We start from the raw sequence: 17965 nt of genomic DNA, 5'->3' as shown, positions 1-17965 counted from the left end.
CCGACAACGAAGGCACAACATGTTTATCAAACATTCCGATCCAAAATAGGCTCTAATAAAACTCAATCTAAACGGTGGATAATGCGTGTCTAACTCTAGTGTGATTTCAATTTGTATGCGCATTGCGGCCCAGCAAGGAATCGAACCTAATACCTCCGGATTGAGAGAGAGTCAACTCTCTATGACCGCGGTTGTAAATCATAGCTTTGTTTAGCTATAGATAGAGTCCTAAATATGTATAATTAACTAGGATGTGTTATTCTTTCACTTTCATGTGAAAAGTAGTAAAATGTAAAGTAGGTCTCATTTATTTTATAGCTTCGATCTACGCACAAGAAAGTGATTAATTTCTGGTTTAATAACCACACTCATATGGATCCCATAGATCCATATGAGTGTGGTTATTAAACCAGAAAACTTTTTGTCAGTTTAAAGTTGGTAGTTATAGGGGGGTTGTAACTACAGTGGGGTATGAGAAGACGTAATGAAAACCTATAGCATTCAGGAATTTTCTAGGAAAAATATCTTAATTTCCCAGTTCAATAATACGTGACACTTTTGGGTTATCTTCTGATTACCAAACTATATCATGGTATTTTAAGTCCTAAGTTAAGAAGCTGCTATAGATACCAGACGGTATAGATAAATGCGTGGACGTTATTTCAAAAGTAATACGGAACCAGAAAAACATTTTAAAAGTTATAAAAAGTTAGAATATAAAATTAAAAATGCGAAAAGAAAAGGATAGTTATCAAAAATAGCGTCATTCGCATCCGACTACTAAAACGTCATCTAAACAGGTTCTTTTATAGAGATTAACTGTCTTTTGACCACAATTTGAGCTGACCAGGTCAATGCTGTGAAAGCAGGATAATCTACATTTTCGTTATATTCGAGAATCTTTTCGCTGGGATATATACCGTGGCCACACGAGCAGATGCATCAGTATCACAGTGAATCCTAGAGGGTCTTCATATGTATGAAGCAAACTGCCACTGACAAAATGGTAAGTTTTGAGCAGTTAGATTATTTTTACAGGACCTGCATACCTATAAAACAAGGTTTAAAAAATAAATCAAATTTTTAAAAAGTACTTACTACCAATGATCCTAGCGCATTTGCTAGCGTCTTTTATGACGCACCTAAATATGTATACCTAAATAACTCTATAGGTACTTTTCTGCGTTACTCAAATTATAGTCTTACTTTTTCCTTTTTCAGATGCTAAAAACGTTGGCAGTTCTATTCTTCGTGGCTGTGTGCGCTGCTATACCAGTGGATGACATCCAGCTTTCCGAAGACGAGCTCGCTCCAGCCGTAGATCCGCAGACGAATGTTCTGGATGACCAAGCAGACTTGAAGACTGACGCAACCTTCTGGCGCTTTGGAGCCTTCAGATACCCACATTTGCGACGACACTACTATGTACCAAGGTAAAGTAACTCTCCTATTCGCAATCATTTCGTTATTTCTTCGGAAACTATGAATACTTAGTATTCAAAAAAATACTTCTTCCTCAATCCATAATTGCTACTTAAGGATAGGAATAGCGTGTTCCTATTCTGATTTCGAGGCCAGTTGTTATTTCGTACTGTCATTTACCAGATTTTGATTTCTTTGAGCGCAAGATTATATAGTAAGTACCTAGTTAATTTTATATTTTTCAGAGTTTACTCCTACTACAGACCAGTCTACACACCATACTGGGGCGCCCACTGGTAAACGATTGGAAACAAAATGACTGATTAGATTTAATAAATAAATTATAAATTGAAAACATAAAGACCTATCATTTAAGTCCTATTTTATATTTAATACATTTTATCCTCACAAAATCAATCAAGAAATTTATTGCCTCCCTAACTAAACAGCTTTGCTTGCTAAGTCTAACTTAATGTTTGGTAAAAAATAAAACACAAATCCAAACTACACTGTAATTAAATTACATTTGAATTGGTGTAAATGCTTTTAGTGCATTGACAAATCTAAGATGGAGGTTTAACATCAGTAGCTTGATACAAGGAATTGATAGCAATATCAGAAGACACAAATGCCATGGATTTAGCGAGGGTTGATAGAGATAAGGAATCCATTACAATTCTATTAGCCACATGATTCAAATTGGCCCCCTGGGATTGTGCTGTGTACTTCAAAGCCAGTTTGATGACGCGTTCACAAGCAAGAGACTTCGACGTGGCAATTCTTGCCTCTTTCCCAGCTTGTTGCGCTGCCGTTTTTGCCAAATTCATCATCAAATCTTGGTGATTGGACATACCATTCTTGGCATACTTTACCGACATTTGTACCTCTATAGAAGCAGTTAAGGCTCGCCTCAGAGCTACCACGCTAGCCGCCGTCAAATAAGCAACGTCACCAGCATAAAGAATGGCTTTTTTAGCTTTTACTTCTAACCTCTCAAGTCTGAGTTTAGTTTTTTTCTCATTAGTTGCATCGTCTTCGCCATCAACCTGATCTGTATCCATTTCAGCTGCAATCTCAGAGTTTATTGTTGTTTTGAAAACGTTGTCCTTCTGATCGAGCCAGTCATCCATGAGACCTGGTGCGTTTAATTCTTGCACATCTAAAGTTTGAGTGTCTTGCGTTACGTAATGTGTGCCATTTATTGATTTATCCAAAACTATGCTATCAGTATTGTTTGTAAGAGTTTCACTATTTTCAATATCTAAAGCGGTTTGATTTAAAAATCCTTTTATAGGAAACTGTGCAGTTTTCTTTACTTTCAAGAATCGCATAATATCTTTATCGTTTTTAGATAATACCGTATAAGGTGAAATATGGGGATCTCTAGGTATTAGCGTAGTATTAGCTGCTTTTGTTTCTTTGCTTGGTGAATTTGACATAGATTTATTCAAAATAGCATTATATATTGGTGAGACAATAGAAGGAGCTGCCATCGTTGTGGGACCATTATTTGGAATTGACCTCTTCTTTCGTAGCGACAAATCAACTGATTGTTTTTTCGACAATGCAGTAGCATACGTGATGTCTTTCAATGCAGATACAATCGACACTTCAGCAGCGATTTGAGCCAAACCGTAAACAAGTCGATGAAGTTCCGGCTCTGTTGACACTTTAGTTATGCTAAGCATGTGACCAGACAATGTACGTGAGATGTAGTCTAGGATGCGTCTAGTCTCTATAGCTGTAATGCCTTTATTCTTGCCAGGAGCTTCTAGTGCTTCTCGAGTAATCCTTGTAATTTTGTCTTGAATCTCTAGTTTTGATAATATAGCAGAAACCAGATCCTTAGAAATTTGATAAAGGGTTTCTTCCATTTTTGGATTTTGGGTTACATTTCTTGTTGCTTTTAAAATGGAGTTATCCAAATGATTAAGAACTTTGTGAGGAGACTTCAAAAGGAAGCGTTCGCCGACTAATTTAGAGTTAATTTTTTCTTTGAGATCATGAACTGGTGATATTCCAGCATCGGAAGTCTGGAAAGAAGTAAATTGACTTAAACATAGCTTTATATTATCACATAAGAACAATTAAATAACTTACGCATAGAAGTCCAAGCAAAAGTAGCATAAAACTAAGATGCTCCATTTTTGCACCAACTTTGCTTGAAATTTTTACACAAATGTTTAGCCATTTGGATCAAGCCTATAAAATTATTAATTTAACGATCATATTTTATTGCCAATTAAGAAACTTTTATGGCTATTTCTAATAAACTACTAACAAAAGGACTTACTTTTTACAATATTGCAAACGATTAGCCTGCAAAGGCGTTGTACATAGTTATTCTACGCTTGCTATGAACAATTTTCCGATACACAAAGAGTGGTCGGTAAACTACACTTGCAGCAGTCTCAATTATTTCAGAATTTTCATTTTTCATTGGTTTATCTTTTTCAGTTTCAGAATTACTTTGCACTTGATTTGGATTTTTTACTCCTAACTTTTGAACATCTTCACCAGGCACATTGACGTTTGTTTCCAGGTTCAATGCTTGCATTGCATCGGAATAATTACTAAGACTCACAAATAAAATAATAACGGCCACAAACATTGTGGTAACTTCATAACAAACAATTGCATCAACTGCACTTGCATCGTGTTTTATAAGTTTGCATTCTAATTAGGTTGTTAGACGTTTGCTAATTTGTTTTAATTAACTTCCCTTGTATTGATGTCACTCATTAACGTATGCACATGAAGTATTAGAGAAATCATTTTCTTTGCTTACTTATATCTGCTACGATTAAGATAATTGACATTGAATAATAATAATCTGAATTGTACTTTTTTTTATTTAGTTGTTACTTCTACGAGTAATTAAATCCATTTTTCCTAATTTCTAATCCTATACATACTCGTATCACAATCCTATAGCCACAGATGATATTTATCAAAACATTATTATTTGTTCCTTAGTATTGCTTATTAGATGGATTGGGGAATAGGTAAATATTGTTTTATTAAAAAACAAAAATGACTTAATAAACATTTATTACACCGTAACTAACATAACAATACATAAACAATAGATCAGATAAACTTAAAATTAGATGATTTTCCGGTTGAAATAAAAGGCTTACATACAATTACTTTACATAGGTGAGACTTAGCCATAAACGTTGGAAGGATTGCCACAATTTTCAGAGGTTTTGGTAACTGGTTAGTTTAGCCGAGGAAGGCAGGCAGCACCCTGATACGTCCACGGCCCTCCAGCTGGGAAACTTCACCGAAAGGAGACGCGTCTACTTGACCTCTTGAAGGAAGCAAGTCGCTCTCCTGTCCCTCTACGCTACGACGAGCTCTCTGCACCGGCTTGGCTTCAGTAACACCAGAATCTCCTCCCGCAGCACCAGACTTCGCAGCATCTTTTCCGATAGCTGACGGTGTTAGCTCGGGTTTTTCCGGGATGTGCTGGATCACGTCCGACTCGGCCGGTGCGCAGACGCACGCTGTCCACAGCGCTAGCGAAGCGACGACGAAAAACATTGAACGCATTTTCGATACCTATATTGCACGACTTTCAACTTTGAAAACTGATCCAGTTCGCAACCGGGAGCCAGTTTATAAGTGAAACGATGATTGCGCAATTTATTTCCCATCATTGATTCTGTACACTCAGTCTTGTTTGAAGAAGCAAACAACCACGATGTTTCAATAGCTATTCTAAAAACAGTGCTCCGAGTGATTGTTTCCTCACGAGGCTTGGTCCAAGTGCTAACAAGACTCCAAATGCAGCTGATGGTATTGTTAAAAATATAAAACAACATCTCATTTAGCACTTGGTCATGCGATATAATCAGTCCTTATTTGGTCCATGATTGAAAACAAATAATTCAGACAAAAGGATTTGGATGAACTTTTAAGGATGTGACAATTTTCAGGGGTTCCAAGTTATAAATAAACATTTTAGGGTATTGCAAATACTTTTTTGCTACTCTGTAAAAAAAGATCGTTCATTCGTCAGGGATTAAAAATAAAGATACGCATATTACATAGGGTATGTTGTACTTTAATTTTTGAATCGAAGGTGTCGCATGCGACCGGCTCGCATATCTTACGCATAAGTTTTCAATCATAGTAAAGGTTCCACTATCCTCAGCCTATATCGACTGAAAGGTTTTACTGCCTTGCTTGAGAAAATCCACTATTGTTGCTCTACCACAGTTATTGATCTCCGCTAATCATCACAGTAATTTATTTATTTGATTAGTCATCTTGAATTAGCTTACCTACTTATTGCACAATTTTCTATTCAGTATTAAAACCAAATACTTACTCAAGTTATTTACGACGTTAGTCAGAATGAATGACTATTGTAGTTACAAGAATAACATTGCGCATTGTTATTTATTTGCTCAGATCATCCTAAACCTTTTCATCTTTTCAGTATTCATAATATCAAACAAAACACATTCATGGTCATTATGTTATTGGAAGTATTTACTAAAGGCATTAGCATTATAGATGAATGCGTCAAAACGCCATTTCAAGGTACATTGGTTAACACCTGAACATCGAAAATTTGTATAAAACGCACGCGTAGGGTTCGAGTTGCAACACAATCGGAAAACAAGAACAAGTGAACAAGCATCTGGGTGCACTCCCAAACACAAAGCGGAGAAGTTTCCTGAAGCCCACAAAGACCATGGCTTCCTCGTCGTTTGTCCTTCTCTCGCTGGCGCTACTCGCCGTCGCAATCGCATCGCCCGTCCCGGTGGACCAGGCTGAAACTACTACGTTGTCTGAAGACGTTCCTCTGGTAGAAGTAATCGAAGTAATCGACGAGGTACCAGTACTGGTTCCCATTGAAGCAACTACTGTAGCAGACGCCAAAGACCACAAGGTGGCCAAACGGTCAGCCCTCCGAGGTGACAACCCGAGCAACGATTTGCTGGCTGATCTTGAAGGACTCAAGTTCGAGAGTGGACTGTCCAGTCTAGAAGGACGTAGGATTAAGTTCTTACCCACGTGGTTGGGTTAATCTTCGGGTATTTTAATAACGTTTATGGATGTTAAGTGCCAGAGTGCCTCAAGCATCAAGTACGGCAGTATACGATCCTTTAGTGGTTCAATCAGACTTTTCTCTCAGAATGTTTGTCAGTGATGTGAAATAAAAGATCGTGTACTGTAAATACCGTATTAGGTATCGCGTAAAGCTTCTGAGACATCGTAAATTGTATCTCTATTCTTTACGTTAACAATTTTCTTATATTATTAACAATGTAAGTTATGCATTACTTTTAATAAAATATCTATAGAATTAAAAAGGTTTTTATACTTACAAATATTGACCTATATTATTCACACCCTTTTCACGCTCTTAGTACCTACCTAGTAGGTATCTACTTTAAGTGACTTTTCAGTGTTCAATATTTAGTAATGCTGAAAACACGAGCAAAATAGACTGGAGTAGTATTTTTTCTTTTGCTTCTTCTTAGAAATAAAAACCAAGATCTGACATAATAAAATTAAAAGTAACCAAACCTGAGACTCAACTTTAGAACTGTTAAACAAAAGTAATTATGTATTTATTTAACTGAGGAGTAAATAGAGTTTATTTACAATACTTAGGCTTTGATACCATAACTTGATGGCCTAAATAAAATTTTGCCGTCTCTTTTGTGTATCTTTCTTTTCTTTTTTGTGTACAATAAAAAATTTTATCTCTATTTACGAGTAGGTTCACCAAATACTCGTATATATATTTTTTTAACAACTATCATCAAAATGGCATTAATTATAAAACATTTGAATTAAATTTGTGGATATGTTATTCTGAAAATAACGAAAACGAAGTAGGTATTTAGAACATACATAAACGTGAGTCAGCTCATTAACTTTATTTTTTTAAGAATCAAGACTAGATTTAAGGAAATTGGTCCTTAATGTGAATGAAAATTAATTCAATTTAAGGCCTAAATTATGCAGAATTTTCTACCCGATAGAAGGATCTATTTGAAATAAAATTAATATAGATATAAAACACATTATATTTATTTAATACAAAAAAAATTAAAACCATTGATTACAATATTCGTTTTTAGTCCATTACACAATGCTATCTTTCAAATCAAAAACAATCTCCAAGTTATCCACGGGTATTTCGATGATCGCATTATTGACGTAGTCTACTCGTACAGGATCGTAGTCCATGAGATGGTTTCCTCTCAAGATCTCGTGGTCTGCCTTCAACACTTCAGGATTCAAGAATAGCCCGTCCATCAGGCAGGTGGCCATCTTCAAAATAACTAGCAGCAGAATTACATATGCCAAGTGCTTCATGCTCTGTTCCGAGACGATGGAATGTAGATTTGAAACTGTATATGACGGGGAAAACACTGGTTTTATATAGGTAAGTATTAGGTGTTAATTGTTGAATAAACTATATACTTACGTTTTAAGTAAGTACTAGTAGGTAGTACAAACACCTTTTGGTTAGTTGCGTCCAGAATTAATATTTACAGGTTGTCACACAATTTCTCAAGATTAATCCTTTTAATAGTGACAATCATGACATCAAAGCAAAGTCAGCAAACATGTTTAACATCAACAGTAGGAGGTGCCAACGGAAAATGATCATTTCAGTCGATATGAAGCGATCAGCAACGATAACAGTTCACAATGTAACTTGAAATCAATTTCTTTACGCACTGAACAGTAAAACGCTGCGGTTAAAACATAACTATTTTGTGCTAACTACATCTAAGCAAGCATCAATATTACCTTCATTAACCTACTTATTTTCGTGAAAAGACGCTCTGACACAAGAAGATCTTCATCGATATGTATTGTTCTTTGAATGTAATCTTCTATCATGGATAGTTTTATGGCGTGAATGGTGTCATAAATTTTAGGCAATTTGAAAAAAAATCAAAGAGCCTGTAACAACAACTAGCAAGTATAATTACCTTGACTCTTACAAATTCTCAATTTTTTTTATATTATTGTAAGTTGATGTTGATGAAACGCAGCGTTTTTTAAACTCCGTGAGTAAATTCATTTCACGTTTTGAAATGAGTGATACTAGTCGCTAATGTATTGGATACTTTCATCACAGCGTAAATGTCATATTTACTTACCTGCTTTTATTGTGATTAAAATGATGATTATCTAACATTTTTTAGTGGGCAGTATTTAATTTAGTTAACTGAGTATTATAAGAAATTTCTACGTGATTTTAATTCATACGAACCTCAGACAGATAGCTATAAAGATGTCTTTTATACAAACTAATTTTGCTCTTGTTATAATCGCGTTAATTTTAAGAAATTGTAAAGGTTTTGAAGAGACCTTATTTTTAAATAAAACTACTAATAAATTCTATTGTTCCACACCATTTAATGATATTGTTTTTAAAAAGCAAGTTGTGGTTTTCGTTACAGACAAAAACTGTAACACATATTTAGAAGACTGTCTTCTCAACAAGAGAAGCATCGGCACGTCAGTCACATTAGTACGCGACAATGGCGACGCACCTGAAAATGAAACAATTGAATACGCAAACATTAACCCAAATATAGCAGTTGTTATTCACGATCTAAACATGGCGATCCTTTATCATCCTACAATGAAAACAATCCTGAAGTCTCACGAATCCATCGTGTACATAATAATAACAACTAGGGATACCAAATATAAATGTGATAAAGGAGTATTTGATGTTGAAGTCCATGCGGCAATTGACCAATTCCTCAATCTTCTCTGGCATAAATATTTAAACTTTCATGCTGTCGTTGAATTCCCTTATGTATGCCCTGATTATTACGTGCTCTACCATGACAAGAGACCATCCAAATTTGATTTGTATGACAGGACAATAACTACGGTTGCTGCATCCTCAGCAGACGTTCACTATCTAATATTGAAAGAGATGTTTAACCTAACAAAAGGGTTCCCTCTCCGGGTAAACATATTCGATAGATTCCCTACTTCTATAACCGATTGTCGGAATATTCACTACTATTTGAAGATGGATGAAAATTATACGAATGGAATGTGTGGGATGGACGCATTTTTAATGCACGACATTCTGCGTTACTACCAGTTTAAGACCACTTTTCCTGAAATCAAAGACATCGACGGCTATGGTTATATGTACAACAATACTGTCACGGGCAGCTTGGGGTATTTGCTGCGTGGTGAATTCGACATATCCTTCAATTCAAGGTTCATGATTCAATACCTGAGTGAGGACAAGCTGTGCTTTCTCCATTATGTTTCGTTCGATTCAGTTTGCGCTGTGCTAAAAACTCCTGATTACCTGCCTGTGTGGAGTTATACTTTTCATTTTTTTAGACCTGATACATGGGCGGCCATGATAGCAGCGTTGACTTTACTAAGTGTAATTAATAAGATTTGTGAAAAAGTACGAAAAAATGTGCTGAGGAAAAGAACTGATTCATCAAATATCATTGATTTGGTATCAATTGGCTTATTTGGGTGGTATTTCAACAAACGATTGAAGATCTCAGTGTTAGGTGCATTATGCCTTCTCACATCGGTCATCATCTGCTCGTTATTTCAGGTAAAGTAGCTAATCAAAGCATGACATACATGTTCATAAAAGTGTATATTTTTTAAAGTTAACTAGTAATTTGTCCTAAATCTAGTAGGTAGATATACGAGTACCTACAATAGATACTTGCAAAGTTGCAACACACCTACCTAAATAGCCACTTTTGGTGCTCTCGCAATACACACCATACTTTGACTGTCGACCATGCCCATTGCCCATGCCCTTTACTTGTATTGAAGTTAGAACAAGTAAGGTAAATAAATAATGTAAGTTTGTAGATTTGCTAACCACATCACACCAAGTTATTTGTTGTCTATGAGTAAATGACGGAGTATTTTTCCATTAGGTTGTGCTAAGTTCGTTCTCTTTATGGCCAGCGGGCCGGGGGCGTGGCGGCGCTCCCTCCTGCATTGTACAGGCCACCACCACCGTCAGACGGGAACAGCTGTGTGCTCCCAACTGCTCCCGTCGCCCCCCGTCATGGGGGGCTTGTAGGGCCCGCCGTATAGGCGGGCAATGACTATGGTACTAAGGCTATGGTAGTGAAGGCTTTAACCGAAGTTCCTTCCCACTTAAGGCGAATGACGGAGCACCGGGGTCGTTTTAGTAGGTATGCCTTATCCTTCTGACTTGATAAGCCCCACATAAACAATCCTGTCCCCGCAGGCACAACCGCAGGGTAGATAGATATGCAATTTTATACATTCTTTCCCCGACAAATAAAGTTCATTCTCTATGCCTAATAAAAACTAATGATTGACTTTGTCGATCTAACATGGATACTATCTTCCACAGGGGCACGTGAACTACACATACACGACGTTAGTGAGGTACAGCAAGATAAAGACCTTGGACGAATTGCATAGGTCTCAGATTACGGTGTACACGTCGCCATCCTTCTACAATATGCTGGACGAAAGCGTCCAGTCTCAAATAAGTCTCAATTCGGACAAACGTAAGTTGAACACATTTTTTTTAAGGCAGCCTTTACAAAACATTTAACAAACTGTCTTTTCCCTAGCTTATCTAGAAGATATCGCTTCGTAGCGATAAGACCGCCTAAATTGTGCCGCCTCTTTTGTGTATTTCTTTTATTTTCTTGTTTTTGTGGTGTAGGTACAACAAAGTGTTCTATCTAGGTACTTATTTTATCTTGATGGCAAAAAATTGGCGATGGCGAATTCCTGTAAATAAACGGTTGCCTTAAAAATTTCATAGCCACTATAGCCCAACGGTGAAGTGGTCGGATTGGCCAACTCGAGATCCGAGGAACGCGGGTTCGAATCCCACCTAGTCCAGTCAATAAAGCATTATAGATGGAAAACTGTAGAACACAATTTCTGACTTCAGGACTTTATTTAGACTAGTTAGGAGGTGAACATAGCAAAAGTCCCCGCCCTTAGCTCTTGAGCCGGCGGGGAGAGGGGGGTTTAAAGGTGCCACTTTTCGGTTTTTCGCTTAATCCTCGGAAACTATGCGTCCTAGTGACATGACTACTTTGAACTAAAAAAAGCATATTCAATTTGCTACAGATGAGATTGACAAGTTTTTCTATTAATTGTATAGTTTTCGTGGCGTCTGCTCTAGAAGGTCTGTAATATTGGAAATTTTATTTTTGTCTTACATGTTCCCATCAGGAGAAAATCGACTAAATCAACATTGAGCAATCATTCTAGACATGCGGGAGCATGTTAAGCCTAGTTCCAGCGAGGGGACTACACCGTGCGTATATTTAGACGAATCACTTTGAGCCACTTTTGACTCCTCATCACTCAAAAACTACTGTGCATTAACACTTCAAATTTGGCTCATGTGTTGAGACTTGCAAGATATACATCAGTTTCAAATTTCATAAATATGCCTCAAACGGTTCTTTAGATATTGACGTCCAAAAATCTACATGTCTGACCTATAGACCAAATTCTAACCACTTCCAGATGACCTCGAAGGTTCAAATTTGGCATCCAGAAAGGTAGTTATGTAAATACAAAGGAACAAATAAAAAACCAGTAAATTTTAACATTTCACATGTGATAGATAGATAGTAGTGCTCTAAATATCGATTTTTGAACGTCAATACCTAAATAACCGTTTGAGGTATATTTATGAAATTTGAAGCTGATGTACATCTTGCAAGTCTCAATACATGAGCCAAATTTGAAGTGTTAATGCACAGTAGTTTTTGAATGATGAGGAGTCAAAAGTGGCTCTAATTGGTTCGTCTAAATATACGCACGGTGCAGTCCCCTCCATGGAACTAGGCTTAACATGCTCCCGCATGTCTATAGTGTTTGCTCAATGTTGATTTAGTCGATTTTCTCCTGAAAGGAACATGTAAGACAACAATAAAATTTCCAATTTTACAGACCTTCTAGAGCAGATGCCGCAAAAACTATACAAGATATAGAAAAACTTGACGGTCTCACCTGTAGCAAATTGAATAGGCTTTTTTTGGTTCATAGTAGTCATGTCACTAGGACGCATAGTTTCCGAGGATTAAGCGAAAAACCGAAAAGTGGTACCTTTAAACCCCCCTCTCCCCGCCGGCTCAAGGGCTAAGAGCGGGGACTTTTGCTATGTTCACCACCTAACTAGGCTAAATAAAGTCCCGAGGTCAGAAATTGTGTTCCACGGATTTCATTCTACACCGTCGTTAAGGCATTCATTGACTGGACTAACCGCCGCTCGACTATTGAGGTGAGCCCACTCGTAACACTTAATTAGCTTACCACGAGCGAAGGTCTAACGGGACTATTAAATTTGGGCTAATATTCTTAAAAAAAAATATTTATCAGTAGGTACTCCAAACTCTCACATAGATTACAGCTTCTAGGCTTAAAGCTTAGCTAGAATCCACAATAAATAACTAAAGAATTCTAATTCACTTACCATTTCAGGCGATGTGCTAACGAACATTAACATGGCGTCCCTGCAACGCAAATTCGACGTGCTGCTGGAGATTCGCCAGAACTTCACCGACGAGTCCGGCAACCCCATGATGTACTTGGTGCACGAGTGCTACAGCAGTAATTTCCTGTCCTATGTTACAAGAAAAGGTATAAAACCCGGTCTGTGAGCACGTAGAATTTTGTCCAATGACCCCAAGCTACCCATCCTTATCGCTCGCGTGTAATTATATTGCTGTCGCGACTGTGCGACGGGCGCCCGCAGTGAGTGTGCAAGCGCGACAGCAACATAATTACGCGCGAGCGATAAGGATGGGTAGCTTGGGGTCATTGGACAAAAATTCTACGTGCTCACGGACCAGGCTTTAGCATTAGTTAAGAGCTTTGGCAACAAACGTAGAAAAGTAGTCAATGGCATACCAACCTTCTTTTTGGATGTTACACGTCTTCAACAACTATAATATTATCCAAAAATGTTTTAAAACTTGAAAAAAAAAACAATAGCATCAATTGAGAATTAAATCCTAGTACTTTCGCTTTCCGGGAGACTGTTCTGAACCCGGAGCACGAATAAATATCGTCCTCATTATGAAAAACAAATTGATTCCTAGAGTTATTCGTGCTTAAGGTACTAATAGCTGAGATAGATTTTTTCAAGTTTTTAAATTAGTCTGAGGAACTATACTGGTTTCCCAATGATTTCCTTAATGACCTATGTTCAGCAGTGGACGTCCTGTGGCTGAAATGATGATGATGATGAAGTATAGATAATTAAATTGTCATATTTACGTCTTATTACGTCAAAACTGTGGAATGGACTGTCGTCTGCGGTGTTTTCGGACGGATACGACAAGCTTTCAAGAGGAGAGCGTATCTTCACCTTAAAGGCCGGCAACGCACCTGTAACGCCCCTGGGTCTGCGAGTGTCTATGGGCGACGGTAATCACTTACCATCAGCCCCCCTAGACAAAACGCACTTTTTGATCGAATTGAAAATCGAATCCGTCAAAACTTCATACAAAAAAGGGGCTTTTCGACCACTTTTTGACTGGTTTGCGATTATAATTTGCACTTTGTCTAGACCCACAGGTGATCCGTCTGCTCGTTTGCCTCCTGTCACATAAAAAAAAAACACCTTACGTTGCAGGTTTCCCGTTCACCATGGAGATGAAGGTCTACATAATGATGCTGCTGGAATCAGGCCTACCTGACGCATACTACCGTTTCACCCAGAACGCCTTAGGATTGGCGAAGAAAACCAGCATCATTAACTCTGAGCCTAGGCCTTTTGCCCCTACCAATATTCTGGAGCTAAGAACTGCATTTATATTTCTATGCGCTAGTTACTTTATTTCCACTTTTATGCTCGTCATAGAGATATGGTGGGCCAAGAGGAAAGAGAAGATGTTGAGGAATTTTGTACTGTGAAATCAGAATTGCTTATTAGAAGCAAAAAACTTCCTTAAACGAGTAGAAGACATACTTCTACAGAGAAAAAAAAGAGAAGTATTGTACCTAGTTTGAACATTTTTTTGGTAAAGAAGTCAAACAAAATTACTAGATTTGGAACCAGTTTCACCCTTTCCTGATAGTGTGTGTTTGTAGTTTATCTGACATATTAGTACCTACCTAATAGCAAATAGAATAGGGTTTTTACGTAAGTTCTGAAATAGAACCTTAAAATTACGTTCTTAAATAAAACAATACAATTAAATGGTGGTAATTACATGTATTTTCATGATACACAATATCTGGCTATAACAATAGACGCCACAAGACCATTTCTACAAAATAATAAAAATAAAACAAAATAAATTGGCTAAAAGTCAGTAAATAAAAACCCAACGAAACTACATTATATCTAACACATGAGCCACATTGAGCCAAAGGTAAAAAATCTCACTTATCTATATACATAATTAATTTAAATAATATTGTCAGCTATGTCTTAACAATTTTACTATACAGTCTGAATGTTATATTGCACATTTCACCTGGCGATTCATTCATCATGAAATATTTAAAAGAATGTTTTAACGAATTCGGTCCCTTTAATGAAAAATCATAGGTACTTAAATAAAGTGTGAGTGATGAGTCAGCAAAATACGGCAAACTTGATAGTCAAAGACAAACAAAGCCTTATAGGCTTCAACCTCGAAAGCACATTATAAGCTTATTGTTGACGACTCATGATCAATATCAGTAATCGCTTTATGTAACAAAAACAGCATGGTTCATTGAGCACAAATAACAATGCATTTTAATATCTTATGAATCCGATAACTTGAGTATTATGGGATAGCACTATTTACTGAACGGTATGTGATGATTTAAAATGTCAACTAAGATGAAAACTCCACCAACTGAGTCTGATATGTGTCATACACCCACCCCTCCTTTACAAGATTTTTCTTCAGAGCCAGGATTGCCATTTAAAACACAAGCAACAGAGAAATCAATCAGACATGAAATAAGGTGAAGAAAATCAAGAAAAAATATCTTTACTGGTACGAGGGTTAATAAGAAAGAAGATAATATAACAGCAGAGATCCAAACTAATTAATTTCTGTAATTTCGCAACTGTTGCTCATGACATTTGTCTAGTAACAACCAATCAAAGTGTGGTTTTAAATGGCATATCACTGCAACTTCTAGTTACTTTTGTAAAAGTAACTAGAAGTTCTAGTTTCGTTGCAGTTGCGTTTCACCGTGTGTTCTGGGCCTGACTCTATAACAATCACAGTTTGTTTTTATACCAACAAACGATTATGTGTTTTACGTTCAAAGACTCACAACCTATTATTGCGAAAATTCTCTGTCATGAAATGTTTACACGGAGTATCCTAACAATAATATCACAATTGTCTGTCTGTATCCATCCAGTCTTACTACTTTGAGCTGCTCTATGAAAATATTTAAATTAACTATGATACATAAGAGCTGCGAATTACTTTACAATGTCATTTTATAATATGAAACCTAAACACTGATAAGTACTAACTAGTACATACGATTATATTATTATAAAAAAAATCGCTAGACATAACAAAAAACACAAGTAACAGAGATAACTTACTAATTTAAGGCAATAATAATGAATTAGAACTACATCCCTATCATCTTAAACAAGTCCGACATATTTATTTATCTATTGAATCAGCTAAAGCCCGGTCTGTGAGCACGTAGAATTTTGTCCAATGACCCCATGCTGTCGCCACTGTGCGACGGGCGCCCGCAGTGAGTGTGCGAGCGCGACAGCAACATAATTACGCGCGAGCGATAAGGATGGGTAGCTTGAAGTCATTGGACAAAATTCTACGTGCTCACAGACCAGACTATAGTAGCAGCTGTGCGCATCGATTTTAGTATGCAATCTATGCCTTTAAGATACAATTGTCTATTAAATTATGTGTTCACAAATTAACACGCATTCATTATAGCCGATTGTTTCAAGATTCTCCTGTCAGAAGTGTAAGGCCGTCTATACACTTTTTTTGACAGAATAGTCAGCGTCACTTTACTCACCCTACATAAGAGTACAAAGTCTGTTAGGCTACGGTCTCCTATAAACGCCTTAGGCCAGTACAACGTCACCCCGCAGGCCGCGTCACAACAATGCTTACTATAGAAATGCACTGTTGTATAGTCCGGTCGCCGAGCACGTAGAATTTCGTCCAATGACCCCAAGCTACCAATCCTTATCGCTCGCTCATAATTATATTGCTGTCGCGACTGTGCGACGGGCGGCCGCAGTGGTGTGCGAGCGTGACAGCAACATAATTACGCGCGAGCGATAAGGATGGGTAGCTTGGGGTCATTGGACGAAATTCTTCGTGCTCGGCGACCGGGCTTTAGTCTCCTTCAGACGTTGACGTTGGCGTAACCTTTGACTCGCTCGTCGTACGTCGCGTATAGCATTAAATAGGAAACCATAGCCTAATGATTAATTTCCTGAAATTAAAAAAAGGCTGAATCTGTCCTAAACAGCAGACATACTGACATTCTACTAGTCTATGCTACTGTTATGTAGACATTTATTCATTATTGCACCAAATATTTGTACAAATGGCAGGCTCAGTGCCTGGCATTCTCTCAGTCAACCAAATGGTAGTAGTAAAACTATTGATTTATACATGACATGATATTCCAAATTGAATGTCTATGGTCAGACCTGACATTAAATGTCAAAATGACAATTTTGACATTATCTGACCTATCAATCAAATGAATGAGTTACAGGCGTTGAATCAGCACTATTGAATATTATTATTGTTTTGAGGAAAATATTAACATTCTTAGAACAGAATTTAAAATATTTGAAGTATTCCTACAAAAAAATAACATGTGCTTGCTTTTGCCTCTTAATGGCGCACATATACACAGAGTATAACAACTAAAATGGCAAGATAAGAAAGGAATCGCTTATTACAATAATTATTATGGTCATGGATACAAGGCATTATAATACTTATTGCACTATAGAATGTACAGTAAAAACTCTAATATAATTCATCTACTAACCATACATAATCAGATATTTCTTCTAAATAATTACAATAATTATTCCTTAGTGAAACCAATTTGCTAAACTACAGCTATAAAATTATTTATTGCATAAAATCTGATTGCTGTCATTACCATAAAAACATTTCGTATAAAAATTCTAAACGCTGTTTGCAGAAATTCTAATGTTGCCAGTAACATACACAATGGAATCGAATGTTGCCAGTGATATTATAAACGAATTATGAATTAACGTCAATATTATAAATATATTCTGCAACGTAACCTACTTTGTTTTGATAACATTTGGACGGACTACAAAACCAGAAGAAAGGCCTTCTTATTATTTTTTGTTGCAACAAATAAAAAAATCGTGCAAAATAACTGCTTAAAGTCAAATTACTAACTTTCAAATTCTAATTCTATTTAAATCTCAATGAGGGCTATCGTTTTTATACTTAACAGTTGGCACCCCTGGCGATTGACAGGACCTTACTCTACAGTGGCGCCATCTTGATGAGTTCAAATGCGATAGTCCTCCTACCACTTTAGCGCTCAC

The 17965-nt window shown here is 36.9% G+C and overlaps 2 protein-coding genes across 2 annotated transcripts; one reads left to right on the top strand and one right to left on the bottom strand.

Annotated features, from left to right (window-relative positions):
- Positions 1–1930: 1930 nt before the first annotated feature.
- Positions 1931–3979, bottom strand: LOC114354736 (uncharacterized). The gene is made up of 2 exons (XM_028307279.1): positions 3827–3979; positions 1931–3455 (listed from the first exon to the last, which is right to left on the bottom strand). The coding sequence occupies exons 1-2, from the start codon at positions 3977–3979 to the stop codon at positions 1986–1988; spliced, it is 1623 nt and encodes a 540-aa protein (XP_028163080.1). The 3' UTR covers positions 1931–1985.
- A 4957-nt stretch (positions 3980–8936) lies between these two features.
- Positions 8937–14513, top strand: LOC114354756 (uncharacterized). The gene is made up of 4 exons (XM_028307305.1): positions 8937–10006; positions 10772–10952; positions 12895–13053; positions 14051–14513. The coding sequence occupies exons 1-4, from the start codon at positions 9026–9028 to the stop codon at positions 14329–14331; spliced, it is 1602 nt and encodes a 533-aa protein (XP_028163106.1). The 5' UTR covers positions 8937–9025; the 3' UTR covers positions 14332–14513.
- Positions 14514–17965: the final 3452 nt, after the last annotated feature.

This window comes from Ostrinia furnacalis, unplaced genomic scaffold (assembly GCF_004193835.3).
Source record: "Ostrinia furnacalis isolate ACB-3 unplaced genomic scaffold, ASM419383v2 OfSCF2157, whole genome shotgun sequence".
Classification (NCBI taxonomy): Eukaryota; Metazoa; Arthropoda; class Insecta; order Lepidoptera; family Crambidae; genus Ostrinia; species Ostrinia furnacalis.
This window is presented reverse-complemented; position numbering and strand designations above follow the sequence as displayed.

Excerpts from the sequence above, each read along its gene's own strand:
- LOC114354756 (XM_028307305.1), top strand. The coding sequence starts at position 9,026 with ATGGCGATCCTTTATCATCCTACAATGAAAACAATCCTGAAGTCTCAC. Across the intron at positions 10,007-10,771 it reads TCATCTGCTCGTTATTTCAG|CATGGATACTATCTTCCACA; the intron begins GTAAAGTAGCTA and ends TTGTCGATCTAA. Across the intron at positions 13,054-14,050 it reads GTCCTATGTTACAAGAAAAG|GTTTCCCGTTCACCATGGAG; the intron begins GTATAAAACCCG and ends CTTACGTTGCAG.
- LOC114354736 (XM_028307279.1), bottom strand. The coding sequence starts at position 3,979 with ATGCAAGCATTGAACCTGGAAACAAACGTCAATGTGCCTGGTGAAGAT. Across the intron at positions 3,456-3,826 it reads CTGAAATAATTGAGACTGCT|ACTTCCGATGCTGGAATATC; the intron begins GCAAGTGTAGTT and ends ACTTCTTTCCAG.